Genomic DNA, 19,335 nt, shown 5'->3' on the forward strand with positions numbered 1-19,335 from the left:
AAATGCCAATTTTGAAATATTTGGACTAAGGTCACTAAATCAATGTGATGTGCACAACAATCACTAAGGACTAATTTATTTAAATCAAATCTTTACTCCCCCTTCTTCTAGCTAAAGCTGCTAAATCTCTTGTTGTTTTCATTGATGAAGTCCGAGGTCGAAACGTCATTTCCGTATCAAAATTGTCATCACATTCGTCATCGTTCAACAAAGTAATGCTATTGGCCGTTCTTACAGTGTAGTTGTCCAGTGAAATGTCAATACTGCTACAGTTTGAGTGAAGACTCAGATTTGAACTTTTGTGTCTCTGACTTCTGTGTTTGCATTTATGTAAGGAGTTGATGGTATCTTGAATATCACCAAACTGTCTCTTCAATAAAATATCATGCTGTCGTAGTAGTATCTGTAAATAGATTTTTAAAGCACCCTTTAACAACATATTATTGATAAACATATGATATAAAATATCATGCTGTCGTAGCAGTATCTGTAAATAGATTTTTAAAGCACGCTATAACAACATATTGTTGATAAACATATGATATAAAATATCATGCTGTCGTAGCAGTATCTGTAAATAGATTTTTAAAGCACGCTATAACAACATATTGTTGATAAACATATGATATAAAATATCATGCTGTCGTAGCAGTATCTGTAAATAGATTTTTAAAGCACGCTATAACAACATATTGTTGATAAACATATGATATAAAATATCATGCTGTCGTAGCAGTATCTGTAAATAGATTTTTAAAGCACGCTATAACAACATATTGTTGATAAACATATGATATAAAATATCATGCTGTCGTAGCAGTATCTGTAAATAGATTTTTAAATCACGCTATAACAACATATTGTTGATAAACATATGATATAAAATATCATGCTGTCGTAGCAGTATCTGTAAATAGATTTTTAAATCACGCTATAACAACATATTGTTGATAAACATATGATATTAAATAACTGTATATTCTGCTTACATGCATCTGTACTTTACACACAATACAACCGATCCTTATCATTTTGTTTGAAATCCGACGGATACAATCATGCACGTCTGTTGTCCTATAGCACACACTAGGAAGATTATTTGTTCATTTTCCTAATTTAAGGTCATGTCAGCTATTACCATTACTTGGCGTCCGTCGTCTACTCAAATTGACTCAGTTAATATTAAGGAATGAAATTTTACGAGGTACGCGTTGATGATAATAACATCATGCAACTTCCTTAAACGTGTTGTTTTCAATTTTTTACATCACTGGGTTGATACCTCTGCTGGTGGACTATCAGTCCCCGAGGGTATCATCAGCTCAGTAGTCAGTACTTCGGTACTGACATGATTTATAACAAACTTTTCTAAAATTGTCCGTTTATAAATTTTGAAATTATAAAGAAACTATGGTTTCAACTCCCTCAGGCAAAGTTGACCTTAGATGAATTTGGCTATTTGTTTTAGGTATTTTTGTCATATAGCTCTTCAACTGTTTCGGTACTTATACATCCCTCGTATTTCAAATGTTTGGTATTGAGCGTTCCTGATGAAGGTAAATCCAGAAAAGCGCTTCGGACGCATGAAATTATTAAACGTGTTGTTTTCAATTTTTTTCCTTAAATGCGTAGGTGCAAGATGTATCCAAGGTCATGTGGTATGATTTCTAAGGAGACAACTATCCACTAGATTTCAAATGAAATGGACCTAAGCAGCTATACGTAACCGTATGGTCTTCAAAAGTAAAATCACAAAAATACTGAACTCCGATTGAACCTGGTTTTATAGCTAGCTAAACCTCTCACTTGTATGACAGTCGCATCAAATTCCATTATATTGACAACGATGCGTGAACATAACAAACAGACACAATAGGTAAAAATGTCAAAAATAGGGGTACAGCAGTCAACATTGTGTTATCATCTTAATCACTATAAAAACAAACAAATGTAACGAAGAAACACAAAAAGGCATACATGATGGTCATCAAATTTAACATCCTCATTTTGCTTATATTATACGATTTTATTTATCTATGTAAAATCCACCCATAAAGGATGGCAGGTTTTAAGTACAGGCGTAAAATCGCGCGTTTGAAATTCGCACAGGTAGACATAAAATAATTTTGTCGTTCGAAGTATGACGGGATACATAAATACAGAGTCACGTAAAATGGATATAACAAAAAACAGACTTAACAGTAAAAGTAATATTAATAAATAAAATAAAATAATTGTGTGGTACAAAGTATGACGATATACATAAGTACAGAGTGACGTCAAATGTATATCACAAAAAAAAACAGACTCAACAGTAAAAGTAATATTAATAAATTAAATAATTTTGTCGTTCAAAGTATGACGTGATACATAAGCACAGAGTCACGTCAAATGGATATCTCAAAAAACAGACTTAACAGTAAAAGTAATATTAATAAAGATAAATAAAAGAATACTATAACACGTTATTAAGATGATAAACAACGTCAGTACGCAAAATCTATACTTCAAGACCATCGTGTATTATTTGTGAAGTTGATACGGAATATTTACCAACAAGTTCTTGGTACCTTCCGATGAACTTTTTTTAGAAAAAGGACGAGACGTTCTTTGACATACCCCTGGTTCATCAACTTTCTGCTCAGACACTGGTGACGTTTTACAAAGTCTGAGTAGGAGCTGCAAGCTCTTGAATACCGAATAAGTTGGGAAATGTATATCCCATATGCAGGTGAAGTTGGTATATTGCTACTAAAGTGGGGGAAATTGATAATTTCAAAATTAAAATCGTCTCGTTTGTCATAGATTCTGGTACTGAGATGACTGTGTATGTCAAATTCGAGGTATAAGTCTAAAAATGAGGCGGAGGAAGCCGTGTCTTTTGTTTCTTTAATTTCTAGTTCTGGTGGATATATTAATGGACCCCAATCAGAAAAGTTCGGATTGTTAATGGAAAGAACATCATCAATATATCTTAAAGTAAAATTAAATAACCGAGCTTCTTTGATCTCCTTGTTTTTGACAAGTGTCTGAAGGAACTCCGATTCATATGAAAATAAGAAGAGGTCGGCAAGGAGAGGCGCACAGTTCGTTCCCATAGGAATGCCGACAATTTGTTGAAAAATTCTACCTCCAAATTCAACAAATATGTTGTCAATAAGAATCTCCAGCATACTGATCACTTGTTCCTCTGTGTAGCATGTTTTACCCTTTTGTTCACTACTAACAAAATATGCCTTATGGTATCCCAAAGTAATAAATTTATAGCGTATGCTACCATTTTTATGATGAAAAGCATTGTGGATTATTTCTTTTAGACGGTTTTTCAATTTCACATGGGGAATGGTGGTATACAAGGTTGAAAAATCAAAAGTTTTGATAGAACTAATTTCAGAAAAGACCGAGATTTAAAATTATCCAGAAGTTCTTTAGAGTTTTTAAGAATCCACATATGGTTAATACCACTACGCGAGTAAACAGTTTCACAGTATTTCTGAAGACCCTGTTTCACTGCGGACATAATTTTAGTCAATCTAATGGACAATTTTTTAGTGGAACATGCAGATGAGCCGGCAATGTACCGTTGTTTGTACGGAATTTTGTGAAGTTTAGGTATCCAATACAAACAAGGTAAGTGAGCAGAATTTATTCCGTAAAGTCAACTATAAAGGCACCGACATGATGAACTGTGAAACAATCCAAACGAAAAAACCAACGGCATGATTTATATAAAAAAAAATTATAAATTTGAAAAGTTTTGACTTCGAATTCTATGTCACGCATCATGTAAACAACAAAACAATGGCAACGAGGTGTAGACGCTTTGGAAATGAACAAATTATAACATTTTGCTGATAGGATATCAATTAAAACAGGAAGTAAACAAAAGATAACACCGTTAAAGATTTGAATAATGTGCAGTTGCTATGCTGTTGTGTATTGAACTTTTGCTTCTTTATCTTCGTTTTCTTTCAGAATTTCCTACTATCACCGGTCATACGTCAATCATTTACTATTATCATTGTAAAACTGTTATGTAAATAATTGTGCGAACGAAATGTCACAAGTCACATAGATAATATATAAAATAAAAAAATACTTTTTGCGTATTAGTTTTTAAAAATGTCAATTTTATAGTATTTAAAATATAATTACTATTAAATCCACAGTTGTTTGTGGATGTAATTTCGTTCCCGAAGTCATATTTTATACATAAATTATATGCATTGCCAGTACATTGACATTAAGGATATATTCAAAATCGTTTTGGGGTAATCTTTTAAAGATCAAACTGGTTTGCTTAGCTGTATTATTGTATTGTCTGGTTTTTTTTATCCTTCCAACTGGTATGATTTATTGCATGCATACATTATTTTGAATTCTCAGTCGACACATTTGTAGAATTTTTATTAAAATTGGTTTCCAAGTACTCGAGGTCCAATTCACATGTAGACGTTTCGTGTTACTCTTTTATGCATCTTTTTGATTTTTTGTCGTGCTCGATTGAAAGACCTTCGGATTCCAAAGTTTTGACTATACATTCATTCACAAGCATTTGAAACGCAAGTTCGATCTATTTATTGGGAAATATGTATTATATACATTTGGTTTCGTATTTCAGGGGTTCCATTTCTTATAGAAGTTCAATTATGTCGACAATGAATACAAAACGTATCAATCATATTTACATAGACCCCAAAACACACATAAACATTAATTTTAGTAACGTTGGCAGACACTTAGAGCATAGATCCATCATTTATCTTTTAAGTGTTGTAAATATTTTCAATAATTTTTTTTTAAATATTTCAGATTTTTTTCCTTTATTATGTGTGTTCTTGCTATTACTAACAAATGAAAAAATAAAGAAGAAGGGGCGACACATATCAACTGCTCACAATGTAATATTGTGTTAGTAATAGCAAGAACACATTACGTAAAGGGAAATACACTGAAATAATAAAGAAAAAAAGAACTGAAAATTAAAAGAGGGTCAGTCTTTGTTCCAATCTCCTATGGTAAAAAGCCCCTTATATTTGGGTGAACCAGAGGCTACGGGAGGGTAAATAGTTCCTGTTCCACACTTTGCACAAATTCGTTTATTCTTGGTAAAATCCACTAGTAATGACACTAAGAAGGAAAATGGAAACGATCGATACTTTATATAAATAACACATAGCTGAGAGGGTGATAGAGCAGATTGTTACCTCGAGAAAACATTGTCAACTGGACGAAGCCAAGGTTGACAATGTCTTTTCGAGGGGTAACAATCTGCTCTATCACACTCTCAGAAATGTGTTATTTAATTTATTATACTGAATGTTCTGTTATTACTGTCTATTGAATATCAAATTCAAAGAAATAAACTGTGACGTCTTGTACATAACAATCATCCGTATTTATTAAAGCGCACACTTGATCAAGCGTCTTCATGAAGGGTAATAGAGTGTTTGCCATGTGATAGAGTAAATTGTCTCCCTCCTATCAACCAATCAAAATCTGACATTTTGACATGAAGTATAATAACAACAAATATCTTACAATAACATAAATAATTACTTTTACCTTTAAATTAGGACTCTACCAGTCTAAATAAAAGTACCAAAAACTCTATCAAATAAATAGATTTTACTCACAAGTTCGTGCTTTACCCAAACCATAGCTTGAGATAAATCATCCAGACGTTCACTCATGGTTTCGTCTGCTGTATTAGTCGTAGATAATCTTCCTTTCCTTTCTTTGGTCATTTCCTCTAGTTGTTCATATCGTTTCGGCAGTCGAACATCCCCTGGTAAACTAGAGTGTCTCAACGGTATTATATTATTGTTCATTATACAAGTTACATTTTAACGCAACCTGAAATAAAAACTTATGTCTCTTAAATTCAGATGAAGACTTAGAAAATAGAGCCCATTTAATTATTAGTAAATACATTTGACATTTCATTACGAAGTATGAAAAATGTCAGTAAAAATAAATAATGTCTGTCCATTTTTTACATGAGTAAATCTTTTTCGACTTGTAATCAAAACTTTCAAAAAAACTGGAATATCTTTAACCTTTGTCTCGTGGTGTCATGCTCGCTTTGAGTGAGAGATATTAGGTTTGATCTCCGGACGTGTCAAACCAAAAACTTGAAAACTGGTATTTGCTGCTTCTCCACTTAACTCGCGGAATTTAGGAGTAAGATAAAAGAAAGGGCAGCTCCGGGTCGGGATAATGTGTCCTGAAAGGCTGACATGTCTTCCTGTGGACTGATAACTTATGAACTAGGACTTTAATCGGTCAACGTGTCGGTTTAAAAGAAAACAGGGTTCACATTCATACCGCCTTAACATATTCTCGTCCCGATTCGCATGTAATATTTGCCACTATCGTCATCATCGTAATAGCCTATAAGTATATTACTAAAAACCAATGCATAAATACATTAAAACAGTTTTAAAGTTAAAAAACCAACAACAATCAGAACATAAAGAGGTCAACATGTCATTTACAATGATAGACATGACGTAAGTGTTTATACTATATGCCTTGCTTTAATTTAGCTGACGCTATATAAGTTGAGAATGAATTCCACATAGTCCACAAAATACCTATAAATAAAATTCGGAAATGGATAAAACTACACCAAAGAAACGACAACTATTGGCGAGGTCAGGCACTTATATAACATGTTGCTGAGTAAAAATGCCTTTATGAGTACTCAATGCCTACCATATATCCTCCTGGTCAGTGAAATTACAAAGGCACAGACAACATGCGTCATATTAAACAGTCTATAGAAAAAGCACAAACCAAATGAAAACGGCATTAAAGACAGCAAACAAAACCACAGCTTACAAGCAATTACTGAAAGACCTCGTTCCATCTTGTATTTTTTGTTGAGGAGAGCGAGCTATTTGTTGCCGTCTCCATCAAATTATTCTTTAGATAAATGGTGTTAACAATAACGTGAATCTTCTTCAGTACTCAAATAATAAGGAATATTTCCATGTCCCTACTGCAGTTGATTTTGTCACGATACCAAATTTGGATCTTAATCTATATTCATATTTAATTTCCTCTTATTGTTTGACAGACTCAAGATTTATTCAAAATATAACTGTTGGTTTTGATTTTTCTCTCTCGCATACTTTTAATATAAACATAACTAGATGTGATATGATTGTCAATGAGACAAGTATCAACCAGGCACCAAAGGATGTAGATGTTAACAGCTACAGGTCATAATACGGCCTTCAACAATGAGAAACCCCCATAAAGTAAGCTATAAAAGACACCGGGATGACAAAATGCGAAACAATGTAAACGAAAAAAAAAACAACAGCCGAACAATAAAGGAACAACAATATATGCCAGACAGCAACCAACAACAACCACTGAATTACTTGAAATAGACACAATAAGAATGTGGCGTGGACAAGGATGTCTGCGAATCCCTACTATGACTTTCGATGCTTTATTTATATATGTTAAATTCGTAGTAAAAGTAGAACCACTCGTTCTTGTGTGTTAATTTTATAATGAACTGAATGTTTGAGATTTTTTTCTAAATCATTTTTTTTTATATTATTCAGAAACATGTTTTATTGTTTTCCATTTCATCTTGTGTCCATGTCCATTCTTTTTCAAATTTAATAATAATTGTAAGCAGGAGCCATTGCAACTATATATGCTCGTGTGTACATTGGTTTTATAACTAACCGTATGCTACGATTTGAATATCATTATATGCATGTATGTAATAATACTTCTATCACTGAACTTCGGAAGATATATATATTCCGAAATACTATATAACATATAACATACCCATCTGTGTGGAAAATGCAAAAGATGCTGTCATTATGTCACTGTCAGTTATTGCATGATTTATCTATATTTATCAAGAAACTATCTATCAAGAAACTATCTACACTCATCTAGATAGATACGTACCTCATAAGTTTTGTAATACTTATAATAGACAGTATACTTTTGTTATTAGTTTCCTGTCTATTCTGTCATTTATTGTATTTGATTTGTAATTTGTCCTCATGTAACACATATTTTGTGTCTGAGTGTAAATAAAGAATTGAATTGATTTCCGAGCGCATAACAAGTGTTCCATACGTGACCTTCATCAGGCACACTTGATCCTAACATTTTGGAAAGCTAAACATACAAAACGCTTAAGAGGGGAAATTGAAAGAAATAAGGATTTAACATAATTGTCTGTAGAAGTCATACTCTAAGGTATTTGAAGTGTCCTTTGGTATTGTAGTTCATACTTTTCGGAAACTTTTTTGTTTAGTTGGCACGCTTATATATGAAACATAAAAACTTGATCAGCATGCCGAGTTAATAAAGAAAATTTGAAAATAAACATTTTAAAATAACTTACCGTCTTTACATTTTGCTGCTAAGCATGCCAATTACCTCAGCACGTGAAGAAACAAACATGTAACTGTTATCTTTGAAGATGAACTCTCTTTTACCTATACTTCTGTTAAAACTAATTGTACAAATAATGATCACTTTCCCTTGTGTGTATTGCCTTCTAATGAGGTAAAATACGTCCGTCAAATACTTGGGTTGATCAGCATTACTGCTCAACGTAACACCCCGTGCCTTATTTCTTCACTGATTAAACTTGATTACTGTCGAAGTATTTGGCACATTTATTTAATGGGAAATATCTGTATGCTTATATAACCTTTCATTTCTGTTTCCTTTAATTTTCATCATGTCGTTGAACTTTTAACTTTCCTTGTTCATTTTATCTTATATCTACCTTTAAATTTATCTAATTTTAACAAGAAGCTTTCATTGGCAGGGAAATAACCGATATCTAGCATTTAGTTTTGTGAGTTGAATGGTAATGACATATTCTCGTCCCAATTCATACAATAAATTCCTTTCAGAATTCTAAAAGAAATTCTCATTTTCCATAAAAAATATAGCACTTTAGAGTTTATCTATTAGATGCAGTCTTCTCACTGAGTGGCATCAAATGAGTCTGAACTAATTAATTGTGACTTTTGTGTCCTGTGATTTTTTTTTGTCCTATCAATTTTGTAACTTTCTGTCCGTCCACCACACACACATAGAGGTGTCACTACGGTAATTCTACAACACTTTGTTAACTGGCCAGGGTTCCTAGTAAGGATAATCCACCAATGTATGATAATTATATACTATTTTCAAATTGGTGAACTTTAAATGAATTTAAATAAATGTGATGTCGCATGCGCATTTTTCCCATGTCCCAATCTGATTAAAATATAGATATCTGATTTCGTTATACTCATATGCTTCGACGAGTATACGAGTTCATAGAGATTCGAATTTTAATCAGATTGTCCCATACTCTTTCATTTTCCTATTCACGGGTGTAATTCGGTATATCGAGATCGGATAATGAAAGATCTGGTATCGGATCGTGAGTGCAATTAAGTGCAATTCTACTTCAAAATCTGTGAAAAAAATCTGCTGTATTTTCAAAAAGTGGAACAAATCTGAAAGAAGAAATAAGTCTGTCAAAATGAATCAACTTCCTTAATAATACTGAGCACTACGGTAAATAAAAAATGTAGTACTTTTTAAGAAAACACAAAAGGCGACAACCAATCATATGCGAAAATTACATTTTGTGTCTAAAATGGTCACATTCCAATATAGCATGGTATGTTTGAAACATATAAACCTTTAAAACTTTATCCTTAGTGTGTCAATAAGTTTAGTAAAATAAAATTATTTTCATACCTGAAAAAGTTCATATTATTTTCGAAAAAGTATCATTTTGTTGATTTTAAGAGGCAATTCTAACTAGGCATCCAAGATAATAAGATAACCAGGAGCGTAAATTATCGAGAAGTAAATATATTTGTACTAATAATGCTAAATGCATCCACGAATGAGTGAAGCGAGATCGGATCTGGAGGTGTTCCCCTTGAAATATCTTTATGTGTACGCAACTCCGTTTTTTCCACAAGGGTTAGATCAAAGAAACTATATCGTTTAGTTTTACATACAGATATATGAAGATGTTCTTTCCATTAACAATACAAACTTTTCTGAGTTGGTCCCTTTAAGAGTCCTGAACTAGAGATTACAGACACCACATACTATACAGCTTCCTCAGTCCCATTTTAGATAAACCACGAATTTGACTACAGATGTCATCTCAATACCAGAGTATATGACAAACGAGATGATTCAAATTTTGAAATCATAAATATTTCTCACCTTAGCAGCAATATATCAACTTCACCCGCGTATGGAGTATACATTTCTCAACTCGCATGATATTCAGGAGCTTGCAGCTGCTACTCATAATTTGTAAAAAAAAGTCGGTGTCTGAGTCAAAAAATAATGAGCCATGATTTTGCCAATTTGACAAGGAACATCTTATCCTTTTTCTCAAAAATTCATTGGAAAGTACCAAGACCTAATAGATAAATATTCAGTGTCTTACTTCATAAATGATACAAGATGCTTGAGTTATAGATTCTAGGTGATAACTCTGTGTAGAATTTTATCTATAGTTTTACCTTTATTTGTCTTTGTACAATTATGTTTCTATTGTTCGTATGAATCTTGACGTGGCTCGGTATATGTTCATCCAGCTTTAAGGATTTTGTCTTTCGGCGTTCCTTATGCGGGTGGGTCCAGAGATGCGATTCGGACACGTGATGTTTGATAGTGTTGTTTCATTTTGTATACCCTCGTATTTATATTTTACTTATTTTGTATTTCATCCGGAAAGTGTATATGTCATTATGCGTTACTATTCTGACTGTATTATCAACTATACAAAACATTTATGTTGACGTCTTTCTTTGATTTAATTGTATGTGTGTTTGAATGTTTTGTTCGATTGTGTTATATGCCTGTGATGTATGTTAACACAATTTTGGCTGATGGATCCCAGTTACAATGTATTGCATTGTATTATGCCTGTTTGGGTTGCTCACACAATTTGGCAATATAACGGGAATTAAACAACGGTCATACAATTGGGCGTTTAAGCTAGCTAGAAACCAGATTTCAAGTGTTTAAAGAATGATTAGATCGTTTTCGTTGATTTTTGCAATAACGAATAAGCGGCAACAGATCTTTCACGTTCCTTTTCACGATCACCAAAAAGCGGTATCCGATCTTTCACGATCCGAAATATTTCCATTTTTGCAAAGTTTCTGATTAAACTACTACAAAATAACTTTAAGAACCACTTTAAAGAGTAATATGGAACGACATTTATAAGATAAAAGTAGTTATACATTCAAAATATGAAAAAAAATCATGTTTGTTTACATTTTTATGTCTTTGAAATTTCGATTAGCAGTCTGCCTTTTGCAGTTTTGTAAAAACGATGTACTTTTAAGTCTTGATTTTTCTGGGATACTGATCATAATGTTGAACCATTTTGACAGTTTTATTTTTCCAATATTTGTCATTTTAATTCATTAGATTAGAATATTTAAGCGGGGGGCTCGTTTGCAAAACTTTTGAGAGAATGGAGGCAAGAATATTTAATTACACAACAAACTTTGTAACATTACAATCGAACCTAAAGGGGAACAACCACTATGAAAATATTACATTTAGTGCAAACCAGTTTCTTGGTTTTCTTAAAAGAAAAATTTCAAACAGCGAAATAAAATCACGTGCATACAAATCCATCGTAAGACCCAAATTGAATATAGTTGCAGCCTATGGGATCCATTGCGCATGCAATCAGAACGTAATACTCAATGTTATGGCGTTACAACTGTATACCATTTTTTTTCTATTTTACAATCATAAATGATATTTATATGATCTCTTATATGCTTCTAAGACATGTACATAATTTTCTATACTCTTAATATGTTTTGATCAATAGATGTGTTGTTGTTTGTTTGTTTAAAGTCCAGTGGTAAATATCCCATATTTAAAGTATTCAGTAAATCTATAATATATTAGATGCTATGCTCGCCAACAAGGGTGGCGGGGCGGAAAGGTTGGACTGGCACAGGAAAACGAAGGTATACATGTTGGATAGGGGCACAAGTTTTGCCTTGCAATCCCGGGCCAAAATAGTCATTAACTCACAGAGATCGTGACCCTTTCCAAACACGAGCCATCGGATTTATTTCATTTAGCCAGTATATTGAAGGACAACTTCTAGTTTTATTTTCTTTTTCTTTCCTTTTCTTTTCTTTTTGCTTTTGTCATTCATAAAAGTTGATAGTCAAACCCCGTGCCGGGATTGGATCATTTGCGCGCCAGCTGCCTTAATGTGTTTCTTATTGAAAGGTTCAAGCAATGATTCCCTGAAAAAAAACCAAGAAAAGCAAAACAATAATACACAATACTGTATATAAAGCGACCCTTGGTTTATTTTAATTGTAACACTGTATGTTGATTAGTTGGTTGCTGTAATTATATCAGATGTGACAGTTTAATGAGCACAACATATTGTAAATAAATTATTACTTTGATGTTTGTGTTGAGAAATAAGTCAATGTCACTTACGGATGATTGTCTTTTCACGTAACAATAGATCTAGAATATAGATTTTATCAAACATCGGCGTCCAAAGAATCAGAATTAGCATGCCTTGAATATTATATACACTGTTGGCTTAAAGGAAGACACATTATGTTTCCTTAGTATTGAATCGTTTACAAATAAACAAATAACAAATACAAATAAATACAAAGCTACACTGACGATTGACCATGTTTAAAAAAAATGCAGTTGTGAGTAAAACAATCGTAACATTAGAGAGAGTATATGAAAGATCTTGTAAAATCGTATATGCCATATATGTCGTTATTTCCTGAGGTTTTTTGTTTTGATTATTTGTGGAGATAAGTCGTCGACTACTTTGTATACATAAAAGGATATCTGGAATCTGGGATATACATTATTGAGAAAGTAAACAAACTACAATAAAAATCACTGAAAGACAGATAGATGATACACAAACAGTCGTTTACAACATGTGTATGTACAGTGTGTGAAGCATATTCATAATGTGCATTTTAAAACAGTTCCTGCATCCAGTAAGGAAACTCTTAAAACTTTTGTCATGCCATCCTAAGCATGGCTTTGTCACTTCGTTGAAATTTAAGGCAGGATCAGTCATTTTGATTCAATTTGAAAAAAAAATATGCTTTATACAAAGCTGGGAATAGTTTACTGACAATATATATATTATATCCCAGAACAAATATATGACTTCGTTACAGTGAAAACTCGAAGAAAGTATGCCAGATTCGCTATGATTTTCATCTATTACCCCCCCCCCCCCCCCCCCTCCGAAAAACGGTAGTCCAAGAAAAATATCCGGCTTACCCCCCACCCAAGCAAATTTTTATTCGAAAATGATGAATTGTCAATTGAAAAAATAACAGATATTGACCGTTGAATCCACTCATTGGTATATGCAGTGAACACTAAAACATTTTTTTTTATTATTTCTTCTGCCGACGACGATGATAACGTTATCAGGACTGACAGAAACGATTCTAAAGAGACAATCAGCACAGATAGACAACGGAATATTAAAAAGTAAATGTCACGTCTTAGGACATGATTGCAATTGCTGGTTATAAAAAAATCTCCTACAACAAACAGGTGTTTCATCAAATTGAAACACCATGGAGAGTTGTCTCATTGACACTCATACCACATTTTCTTATATCTATATATGAATTCCGTGCGTTCGAAGCGCTTAAAAGCCTTTTCTATATTTACCTTCTGGACATCAGGAGCACTCGAACCAAACAATTTGAAAGCCAAGGATGTATACTATCTGAATACTAGAGAAGCTTTATGATCAAAAGATACCTGAATAGACAGATAAATGTATTATCAATTTTTCCGGTGGGAGTTGTATCATTAGTTACATAATAACAATTTCTTTAATTCTTCAACAGAGAATTTAAAAAAAAATTGTCATTAATTATTCAAATTTTAAAGTAAATTTGGATTTTATTAGATAAATACTTACCATCATAAATTCTGAGTGTAACCCCAATTGCGTCATAGGTCAGATGGAAAATCCCGACTAAAAATAAACGTACTCTCACTGGTCCGGACATATACCCCTGTTTGCCCATATTCTCCCATTCAATTTCCTCAAGACAGAAACGTAGGGAAAGGGGATGAAGGGGAGGTGGGTGGGACCTATAATTTATGATGGTAAGTATTTATCTAATAAAATCCAAATTTACTTTAAAATTTGAATATTTTATAGCTATAAATACGTTACCATCATAAATTCTGAGTAACAGAATCTAACGTAAAGCTGAATCCCCTGTAACAGAAGAAACAGGAGGAAAGTTCAATCTTTGTGCTGAAACTATAGGTCCAAGAGAGTATAAACTCTCGGCAAAAGTAGCCATAGATTGGAGGTAATGAGATATAAAAGAGTTCTCATTTCTCCAGAAACCTGCAGACAGTACCTCTTCTAAAGATGCACTGTTAAACAGAGCCCAGGATGTAGAGATACCCCTAACATCATGAGCTTTAACATTAAAACTATTTAAAAGTTCTGACTTAGAAGAACCATAAGCTAAAGATATGCATTTGCATATCCAAGTAGAAATAGTTTTAACAGAAAGATCTGAGATTCCTTTTTTAATAGGAATAAAGAGTCTTGAGTTAGAAACAGAACGTAAACTACTCGTTCTATCCAGATAAATAGAAAGGATTCTTACTGGACATAAAAGTACAGAAATAGAATCGCTAGGGAGTGCAGGAATCACGACTGATTCTGCACCCTTATCTGGAATCTGATTCTTTGCCAAAAAAGCAGGATCCGTTAAAAGAGTAACAGAAGATTTATCCCTGTTAAATCGAAGGCAAGCATCAGAAATAGAGAAGGCATGGATTTCACTCCTTCTCCGTCCAGAAGCCAAAGCTAAAAGAAAACAGCATTTATAGGAAAGAAACCTTAAATCTATTGTTTCTGCTGGTTCAAAAGGAGGAAGTTTTAAAAAGGATAAAACTAGTCCAAGGTCCCACTTAGGAACTAAAGTTTTTTGTCTTGGTCTTTCAAGACTAAAACTACGAACCAAAAGAGAAATATGCTCATTGTTTCCAAAATCTGGGCCACCAGAAATATGAATAGTTCTTGAAATAGCTGATCTATATCCCTTAATAGTAGAGGGACATAATCCTTTGGATTCAAAAAGAAAAACTAGAAAGTCTGCTAATTGTTGTACAGTGACTTGGAAAGGATCAATTTCCCGCTCACTACACCAATCTGAGAAGATTGACCATTTTGCATCATAGACAATGCTAGTGGAGTCTCTGACAGACTTTGTGAGATGCTTGGTTGCTCCTTCAGAAAAACCTCTCTTTCTGAGGCTAACCCTGAGAGAAGCCAGGCGTGTAGATGAAGTTTTTCTGGATTTTGATAAAGAACCTTGCCCTTGATTTGAGACAGAAGGTCTGGTCTCAGAGGTAGAACTAGAGGACAAGCACATGATAGGCGCAGAAGGTCTGGAAACCAAGACTGTTTCGGCCATGCTGGAGCAATAACTATGATCTTGCAATTTTCCCCTGCTATTTTCTGAAGTACTGGGGAGAGAAACCTGAAAGGAGGGAAGGCGTACCCGAACATTCCTTTCCAAGATAGGCTCATTGCGTCTACCGCAAAAGATTTTGGATCTGGAACCGGAGACACAAATGTTAGAAGTTTGTGATTGAGACTGGTCGCAAACAGATCTATCTGAGGTGACCCCCAATGAAGAGTCACAGCTTTGAAAACTACTTGAAGTAGTTCCCACTCCGTGTTTACTGGAGCAAGGGATCTGGATAGAGTGTCGGCTAGAATATTGAGGTGCCCCGCAATATGTCTCACCACTAGATGAACCTGGAGTTGAAAACACAGAAGGAGAATGTCTCTGGCTATCTGATAAAGAGAAGGTGAATGAGTTCCTCCCTGATTCTTGAGATAAGCTACAACTGTTGTGTTGTCCGTGGCCAGAATGACAGACTGGTTCTTTAGAGACATTTGGAAATGATTCAGTGCAAACAGAACTGCTTTCATTTCCAATACATTGATATGCTCTTCCAAAAGATCTGGATTCCAGACTCCCGAGATTGTAAGCCCCTCCAGATATGCTCCCCAACCGAGGGTGGAGGCATCTGTGAATAATGTTAGACTGGGAACTTGAGGGGACAGACATAGGCCCCTCATTACATTTTCCCGTACTAACCACCATTGAAGGTGTGGAAATAAAGGCTGAGTGATTGGAATCAATGCTTCCCATTCTTGTGAAGCTGGAATCCATAACTTGTGCAGATAAAACTGAAGCGGACGAATGTGAAGTCGTCCCAATGGAATTACATCTGCCAGTGAGTTCAATAGACCCAGAAGTTGCAAGAATTGACGTGCTGTGACTGATTGAACCGTCAGGAATAAATGTATTTTCTGACATAGTTTTGTAAATTTTTCCTCTGGTGGGAGGACTAGGCCTACACTGGTTAGGAAATGTTCTCCCAGGAAAACAAAGTCTTGAGAAGGAATTATCTCTGACTTTTTCCAAGAGATTAGGAAGCCTAGGGACAGAAAACATTTGATGACCAAATCTGTCTGAACCCTCAATTTGATTGGGCAAAATTCCTTGAGAAGGGAATCGTCCAGGTAGGAATGAATCTGAATAGACAGGGAATGTAGGTGAGCTATAGCTGCCTGCATGATTTTGGTAAAAGCCAAAGGGGCTGTAGACAGGCCAAAAGGGAGAGCCTTGAACTGGAAAACTTTGTTGTTCCAAACGAAGCGAAGGTATTTCCTGTAAGTATGGGAAATGGGAATGTGGAAATAAGCATCTGAAAGATCCAGAGAAGTAGTCCACATTCCTGGAAGGATTGAAGCCCTGATTGATCTGTTGGTTTCCATTTTGAAATGGGGAACAATAAGAAAGTTGTTCAGAATAGATAGGTCTATGACCGGCCTCATTCCTCCAGTCTTCTTTGGAACCAGAAAAAGACGGGAATAAAATCCCGGAGACAGAGTTAAGAGCGACACCTCCTCTATTGCAGATTTTTGTAACATTGTGTCCACTTCTACTGATAGAAGTTGATACTTGACTGGGTCTTGAGTATGAGACAAACTTATCGGAACTGCAGACAGAGGAGGTGGGTTCTTGAACTGAAGTGTTAATCCCCCTCGAATTATTGACAGCACATAACAGTCTGAGGTAATTTTCTTCCACTGATTTAGGAAAAAACTTAACCTCCCCCCTACTGGTATTGATTTTTGAGGAACTTGTTGTAAATTTTCCCCTGGGGAAGCTGTCAATAACGTACGAGGGGGCAAGAACCTAGGTACTAGACCCAGATTTCTTGGGACCCTTAAAACCACCAGAAGGCTTACCTGAGCTTTTTCCGGAGTTATTGGGTTTGTTCTGCGGTTTGCCGTAGTTATTCTTCCTTTTCTTAGCAGAAGAAGGAGGACCACCTGAAGCAGAAGTACTAGTAGAACTAGATGTAGCATTAACCGACCTCTTGCCATTAGTAACTTGTACACTAACTTTGACTGGAGGAGGGTTTTTGCTGAGTTCCTCTTGAACCCGCTGTAAGGGTAAACCAAACATCTTGTCAGTAAGTGGAGATTTCAGTAAAGAATCTTTCAAAGGCTCAGCAACAGAAATGTTTTCAAGAAACTCTGCTCTTTTAGATAGGGTGCAATTAGCAATAGAACCCATTAAAAGCAACTGAGATGAACCTAGAGCTTTATCCAGTTGAAGTAAGAAGGATCGTACTTCTGCTGGAACAACCGAATCTTCGCTGTTAAGCAAATGTCCGGTTGCAGCTAGAAAATGTTCGGCTGTGCCAAGAACTTGAGAAGCACTACGAAGGAGATTCTCAGTCTTTGACCAAACAGGTTGAGTGAGACGAAGACCATCTACTGGCTTTTTTCCCAATAAAGATGACATAGATTTGTCACAACTGGGAACAAGTCTACCCAGTGAAGAATCAAAGATATCAAAATCCTTGTACTTAACCTGATCAGAAAAGGATGACATTCCAAATCCAGAGATATTGTTATTAGCAACCTTTTCACTAGCAGAATTAGCGATACCTTCATTAATAAATTGTAAAGCAAATGCCATATGGCCAGATTCAGGAAAAGAATTGTGAGAAGTCACAGTATCCTGAGAAATACCACAGGAAGCTTCAAAAGTTGAAGAAGGTTTCTTCGGCTTGGAAGGAGAGGCAAAAGGGATATGTGCTTCATCCCTCATCAAGGTATACACCTTATCCCTAAGATCCTTCAAGGATGGAGGATCCTCAGTCTCCTTGGTGGGAGGTTGTTGAGCTGACTTAGAAGAAGGCTCAGGGGCCGTCTTCGATACCTTGGGAGAAGAAGAACTTTCAACATCCTCATCAGTGAGGAAAGCCCTTTCATGACTCCCAGGGGAAACAGAAAGCTCGTCATCCTCCCTCTCATCACATTCTACAGACTTAGCTGGAGAAGGTTGATGAGAAGAAACTCTATTCTCCAGTAGAGACATACGACTGGATAGAGTACTAAATTCAGCCTTGAAAGACTCACCAAAGTCCAAAAGCAACTTCTGAAAACCATCCAAAGATGATGCATGATCAGAACCCTGAGTACCATGAGAAGAGCTAGAAGATTGAGCTCGAGAGTCAGGTACGGTGGTAGAAGGAGCTACTGCAGGAGTCAAAGATACTGCTACGGGTGGAGCAGGAGCTAAAGGTGGTGCAGTAGCTACCCCAGAAGGGGGACCATAGAAATTGTCCCTATAAGGCCAAAAACCAGGTTGGTTTGGCATAAACCCACCATAAGGGTAAGACTGTGGCCAAGGTGGCTGAGACCATGAGGGTAAAGGTTGTGTGCCCGAGTTGGGAAGCATATACCCACAATAGGATAATGGGGGTCTAGAACCTGGCAAGTTCAAGCCCATAGCTGTACCTGGGACAGAACTAATAGTACCCGATGAATTAACAGGCCTAGATAAAGTATGAGTCACTGAAGTTGACGTAGGTACCCCCCCCAAAATGCATGGCCGAACCTTGTGAAAGGGTCGGATAGGTAGCATTACCAGACACCGTTGTCGAAACTCCGGTCATTGTACTGGTAGTTTGGGGGGGACTTAAAGGTAGTGACCCATCTAAGAGATAGTCCGAACCAGGAATATTTACATACGGACTATTCAAATTAAAGTCCATAATAAAATTTACTTTAGTCAAAAAAACACAAATAATTTGTTAAGAAATTCAAACTAAACAAGGGAATAAATTTCCAATAATATACACAATATGAAAAGCAATTAAGCTATTCAAAAACTTTACAAACAACTAAACACTTCTCTGTTGAATCTGTAT

At 35.1% G+C, this 19,335-nt stretch overlaps 1 protein-coding gene across 1 annotated transcript; it reads right to left on the reverse strand.

Annotated features, from left to right (window-relative positions):
* Positions 1–59: 59 nt before the first annotated feature.
* LOC127712712 (uncharacterized) lies at positions 60–8,735 on the reverse strand. Its single transcript, XM_052219317.1, has 3 exons — positions 8,387–8,735; positions 5,637–5,856; positions 60–403 (listed from the first exon to the last, which is right to left on the reverse strand). The coding sequence occupies exons 2-3, from the start codon at positions 5,829–5,831 to the stop codon at positions 80–82; spliced, it is 519 nt and encodes a 172-aa protein (XP_052075277.1). The 5' UTR covers positions 5,832–5,856; positions 8,387–8,735; the 3' UTR covers positions 60–79.
* Between the last annotated feature and the right edge of the window lie 10,600 nt (positions 8,736–19,335).

Source organism: Mytilus californianus, unplaced genomic scaffold (genome assembly GCF_021869535.1).
Source record: "Mytilus californianus isolate M0D057914Y unplaced genomic scaffold, xbMytCali1.0.p SCAF_1, whole genome shotgun sequence".
Taxonomy (NCBI): Eukaryota; Metazoa; Mollusca; class Bivalvia; order Mytilida; family Mytilidae; genus Mytilus; species Mytilus californianus.